The 6,412-nt window shown below is 42.9% G+C and overlaps 1 gene segment (V, D, J or C); it reads left to right on the top strand.

Annotated features, from left to right (window-relative positions):
- The first annotated feature begins 1,235 nt into the window (after positions 1–1,235).
- Positions 1,236–3,562, top strand: LOC105525114. The segment is given in 4 exon segments: positions 1,236–1,302; positions 1,766–1,859; positions 3,160–3,277; positions 3,338–3,562. Coding segments are annotated over 4 exon segments (504 nt in total).
- Positions 3,563–6,412: the final 2,850 nt, after the last annotated feature.

A 6,412-nucleotide genomic window follows, 5' to 3' on the forward strand; every position in this document is an offset into this window, starting at 1 on the left:
TGTTAGCCAGGATGGTCTCGATCTCCTGACCTCGTGATCCGCCCGTCTCGGCCTCCCAAAGTGCTGGGATTACAGGCTTGAGCCACCGCGCATTGTGTGGATTTCTTAATTGTTTCTTGAGTTGTAATAAATGAACCCAAAAAATGACTAACCGGGTTTTCATGGCTGTGTTGATAAAAATTTCTTATAAGCTTTCTGTCAATTATTTGAGACTAGTTTTCCTGATTTTTTGCTTCAACAGATACATGTTCACAAGATCTCAGGAAACCACCTCTCAGGTGCTTTATTTTAAAAGACTAGCTTCCTAGGAAAAGAAGCTTCTGACTAACCATGATGAGCTCATTTCATCTGCAGATCATCAAGTTTGAGACCTCGTTGTCAAGAATCATGAAAATTTTAACTCCAATGTACTAAAAATCATGAATCTTGAAATCTTGAATTTAATATTGCATTGACAAAAATGGTTCATTCTTGAGTGTGCCCTATGTTGCTGGCTCAGCATATCAGTGAACTGAGAATCCTCCCTTAGCTCCCTCTGTCTGTAGCACTGAGTGGATTGACAATCTTCAGAGTCATCCATGAAGGAGAGTCCTGAGGTTCGTGGGTTTCTTGTAGACACTCAGGGGAGCAAAAGAAAGACACAGAATTGAGGGCTGCCCAGCCATTTCCACATCACTAGGAATAATTACCATCTAACTATAAAGGTCTACATATTCAGAAAACCCTGCATGACAGGCTGATGTAAAAAAATTTCAATCCCACAGAGGCTCCACAGCAACCCTTACAGTTCTTTCAGGGAAGAAATAATCTCCAAGTTGTGAGTCAGTAAAGATGCTCTGAGCTACAGTAAAAAATTGGATTGGGCCCAGATTTGTCCGAGTTCAATGTGATTATTATACCCAGCTGCTGCTCTGATATGGACTGAGTATGGATAATTTAAATGAGCCTGGCTGTGTGGTCTGTTTTATGAAAATCTGAACTAAATAAACATAAAGGGCATGTCTGGACTAGCATGAAGGTGAGAGATCCTGGGAGCCCCACCCCCCGTACTCTTATCTCCCTTTCCTCCAGGAACCTCCAGGTTCTCAGGGTGAGAATCCACCTAGATCCTTGCATGGCTCTATTACCATAATCATGGAGACCATCATAATCAGAGACCAAAATCTCTGATAAATACACCCGGACCTTGTTCCGACATACAAAGAAGGGAAGGACATTTTTAGATCCTTATGTACATGGCAAAAGGCAAATCTATCCCCATTACAAGCCCATACCAGCAACCTACGTTTATCATGAAAATGGGTAAAATTAGCCAATAGGGGTATATTTAAGAAAATTTTCCTGTGATGTTCCAGCCAGAAAAGAGCAAAAATCAGCTTCACACCTGGAGGCTTCTTGTATAGGGCACAGGCCAGAGAAAGAAGACTACAGCATTAAAATTCAACTGTAAAAACATGTAATACTTCTGAGTTCCACACATTATGTCTCACCAGTTTAGTCTTTATGGATTAAATATGAGAGTGTGGCAATGCACAAACTCTATCTGAGGAGGAATATAGGAGAAAAAAGGTTAAGGAAAATAGAGCAATTTGAAGCTTCTGACAACAGCAACTTGAGCACCAATAAAATGATTTCACCCTCATTGGCCTCAAATTTACTTCTCATGGGGCATCTGCAGGGTTCCCAAGTGAGAGCAGGTGAATCCAATGTGCACGCACTTCCCGGCTGTCCACTTGTATTCTGTTTTCTTTACTTCTCTTTGCAGAAAGTAGACACATACTCAGCCTTAGTGAGAGTGTAGGAAGTGATTTCCGTGAAATGGATACCGGAAAAAAAGGGCAAACATGGGATCCGTTAATGTAAAACGTAAAAATTAGCCACAATGTGTGTGTGTGTGTGTATATATATATGTGTGTGTGTGTGTGTGTGTGTCTTGAATAGAGTCGGAGTGGGCTTCTATCCACATGCACCTGCAACCTGCAAGTATCCTCAGGTGCAATAATCAACTGTGGGACCCTAAAGGAAATAAGATTCTCCCCCAAACCTCTGAAGAGTTTTTGGATCCACCATGTGTCCAGTGATTCAGGGCCTCTTGAGCTCCAGGAAAGGGCTCCCTGCTGATGCATGGGATCTTTTCCTGGAGTCTCTTTGTAGAATTCACTGGGTTTCCTAAGGGCAATTCACTATTTCAAAAGATGTTGAGAGAAGCATGTGGTGTCCCTAAAGGAGAATTCTGAGCCAGGGCACAACCACTTTATACTGAGTTGGATACGCTGGTAGAAATATACCCTGTCAGCTCAGATAGAAACCTCCCTGCATGGCGGGGACTGGGCTGCAGGGGGCGCTCTGGATACACCCAGAGCACGCTCCCGCCCTAGAGCAGGTGCACAGGAGACTGGGGAGAGGTTCCTCCCAGGGCCTGGGACTTCCTTTAAAAATATCTAAAATAAGTATTTCGCACAGACTGCTGAAGTTTGTATAAATATCTATTCAATTGTGAGCATTTATCAAACCGCATGTTGTCATGAGAACCACTTTTACAATGGGGATTTCAAACTCTGCTGGATATCTTAGCAGTAAGCAGCTGGAGGTCAGGAAGAGATCCTTTTTTATAAATAAGTGCAAGTTTTGGAGCAACACACATTCCCAAACAACTCGTTCACACAGTAAGGTCGACAAATGGTTCAAGTTGCCCTGAGATATTCAAATGTGGGTTCAAAGTGAGGTGCGTGTCCTGGGGGAGCTTGTTCCCCCGTGGGGGAAGCTCTGTCGACACAGAGTTCAGGGATGTGTAGGGGATGCATGGCCTCTAACAGGATTACGGCTTGAACCCTCACCTTCTACAATTGTGTCTTCCATGTCTCATGTATTTGCTCTTTCTCACACTGGATCAGGAATTGTGCTATTAAATAGCATCCTTCATAAATATGCAAATCACTGAGGTGAATATAGTATCTCTGTGCCCTGAGAGCATCACCCAACCACCACACCCCTCCTCGGGAGAATCCCCTAGTGCACAGCTCCTTACCATGGACTGGACCTGGAGGATCCTCTTCTTGGTGGCAGCAGCAACAGGTAAGGGGCTCCCCAGTCCCAGGGTTGATGAGGAAACCAGGCCAGTCATGTGAGACTTCACCCACTCATGTCTCCTCTCCACAGGTGCCGACTCCCGTTGCAGCTGGTGCAGTCTGGGCCTGAGGTGAAGCAACCTGGGGCCACAGGGAAGGTTTCCTGTAAGGCTTCTGGTTATACCTTCACCACCTATGGTATGAATTGGGTATGATAAACCCTAACCCTAACCCTAACCCTAACCCTAACCCTACCCCTAACCCTTGAGTGGTTGGGATGGATCATCACCTACACTGGGAACCCAACGTATGCCCAGAGCTTCACAGGACGGTTTGTCTTCTCCATGGACACCTCTGTCAGCACGGCGTATCTTCAGATCAGCAGCCTAAAGGCTGAGGACACAGCCGAGTATTACTGTGTGAATTACAGTGTGAAAACTCACATCCCGAGAGTTTCAGAAACCCTAAGGAAGGAGGCAGCTGTGCTGAGCTGAGGCGGTGGTACAGCAGTTTCGTTAACTTCCATATCTCATTTTGCATTGAGTTCCACTTTTATATCAGCCAAGAATATGGGATAGAGGGGTGCTCCTAAGAGATCGTTAACTTGCCCATTTTGATGGGTTTTCCAGAAGACGTGAGAAGCCACTCTGTTTGCAAAGCATCCCAAAGCCATGCCCTGCTCCAGAAACACGTGCACCCATTTCCTGGCCTTTGGTTAACTGACAAGCTCTCATCAGTGCACCTGGACTAATTTCACATCAGGTAGAAAAATGTGCTGTAAAGCAAGGTTAACGTTGTAATAGCGATTCCTACTTAATAACCTACTTAACAACATCGTAGTCGTGTGATCCATCAAATAATTACGTTAATTGAAGGTTCTCAATGGGAGTTTCTAATAAATATAAGGGATGTATAGAAGTTCCCCTAAATAAAATTAAACAATTGTGAAGACAACCTCAATGTTCAACCGTATTTCCACCCTTCACACCCTTCACCACAAAGGAAGTTTCATCTCTCCTGGAAGTTGGGTTCATTTTCATATTAGTTATTTTTTATTTTAATATCTCAAGATTATTGTATGTGATATTTTAGCAGAAAGTGAATTATGGGAACTTGAACTAACCAACTGAAAATACATTCACAATTAATTAATCAAGATACCAGAATGTGATGGACTCCAGGCATTTTAAATTCAACAGGCTTTGTAACCAGGCTTTAAATTTACACATCTTCCTGTTATCTTCATGGCACAGTCAACTCTCATTATGTGGGAAATCATGAGTGCATTCCCAAGGGTCATGCACAGTTATAAAAATAGACATGATGAGGTGAGAAGTTGATTGTTTAAATTCCTCTCTGAAGAAGCAGCATCAACCCAATGAACCACTCTCTTCCCTCTGTGACTAGAGCTGTGTCACAGGCCACATGGACCTAAATCCTTGATGGAGATAACATGACTACATAAATTGGACTGATCGCTTTTATGCTATAAAATTAATGGGTGACTCTGCACTCCAGCCTGGGCAACAGAACAAGTCTTGTCTGTAAAATACAAAAGAAAGATAAATTAATAGATACTGACTGACATTTCAGATATTATTTTCATAAACCGAATTTAATTATACCCACATTGTTACCTACATCTTCATTGGAAAGTTTCTAGTTATGTTGAGTTCCATCAACACTCCATGTGTTCAAATCGGGACATCCAAGAGAGTCTGGAGGATAAAACAATGAGGACAGTGAAACTGGTGTATATTCAGCACCTCTTAACTCAGGAGGACTCCGTACACCCTGGAACAGCCTGCTTTTCTGAATGGCTCACAATGACTCCGGCTAACTCTCCATCGTCCTCAAACATCTGGCCCCTGTTCGCCCTAAGTTCACTCTCTGCTCCTAGTCTATGCTCTGACGTATTTGCAGAGGTGAAAATGAGCTGTCAGACAGAACTTACTTCTCAACTCAACATGAAATTTACTGTTTCATTTAATGACCACTCTTTCCATAATGGTTGATTTCTTTTGGCCTGTTTATTACTGGTGATTTTCAAGGGAATCTCACTTGAATCTTTACTCTTTTGCATTTTGTCTCCATGACAATGTTGGGAAGTTTTTCCTCTAGCATTATAACATGATCCAGCCACCTGACACATGTGTGGCAAAAAATACCTACAAATTCAGAAGTTCTTTGGTTTCCTTTCCACAAAATATAATTGTTGCTCTTCTGTGTATGAGCATATCCTAGCATCCCTGTACACACCCATGAAGATGTCTACAAGCCTATGAATTTATTCCCTGTAAATAAAAAAAAATCTCAGTTTCCCTCAATGTTCATAATTCTCCTGAGGGTGAGGAAGGTATTTCTGGATCTGTTCAAACAAATGGCCCGGAGACCACCTGGTAGATAGATAAGGAGCTCACCTCGCTCTGGATATTGAGTCTGTCTGTCTCTTTCCCTCTGTCTTCTCACAGAAGGTCAGCCCACTTGTTCAGCTCCTAAGAAGAGAGCCCAGGTTTAGCCGGATTATACAACACACCCAGCTTCTGATGACTCCTGTTACCACAAATCCATGGAGCAGTTTTTATTATATAATTCACCAAACTAATGTGAAATGCCCAAGTTGCAATAATGCACACCTTAGGGTATGTTCATGCAATTCAGCGGAAGAGAAAGTCTTTCAGAGACAGACGGATCTGAATTGGTAAATATGTGGGTACAAATTCTGGACTTGAGTGTCATTGTCCAGCCATGATTCGCAGGTGTGACCTGTCAGGGAAGAACCAGAGTTCCTTGTTCTCTCAGGGGGAAGGGCTTACAGACCTCCTCTCTGGTTCCTAGGAAAGGGAATTTCACTAACCTTGGTGATGAGACTATCCTTCAGTGCTGATGTACTATCGCGTTTTAACCTGAAGTTGTCACTGCTGTCCCCAGTGTACATCTTTTCATACAGAAGTGTTTAGAGGTCAGGGCACATTCTCAGGGTCACACATTGAGAAGGATGGAGATATATCCCACTACCTTCTCCTGAGATCTCACACAGAATCTCAAATTTCAAAAGTTCTCAGAAGGGTAGTTCTCAGGTGCTATTTAAAAATAACACACTTCCTGGGACAGGTAGCGTCCCTCTAACCGTGATGGATGTTCTGAACTACAGTACACATTGCGTGGATCCAGGTTTGTCTCAATTCACTGTGATTATTACACTCAGCTGTTGTTTCAATGTGTCTGAAGAAGTAAATGACAATTTAGATGACCTGGGTGTGTGGTTGGTTTTATATGAAACTTTAAGGGTAGAACAGTTGACCCTATTCCAAAATCTGTCCCTGATCCATGATCACACTCAT

The sequence above is a fragment of the Colobus angolensis genome, unplaced genomic scaffold (assembly GCF_000951035.1).
Source record: "Colobus angolensis palliatus isolate OR3802 unplaced genomic scaffold, Cang.pa_1.0 Scaffold519, whole genome shotgun sequence".
NCBI classification, from domain to species: Eukaryota; Metazoa; Chordata; class Mammalia; order Primates; family Cercopithecidae; genus Colobus; species Colobus angolensis.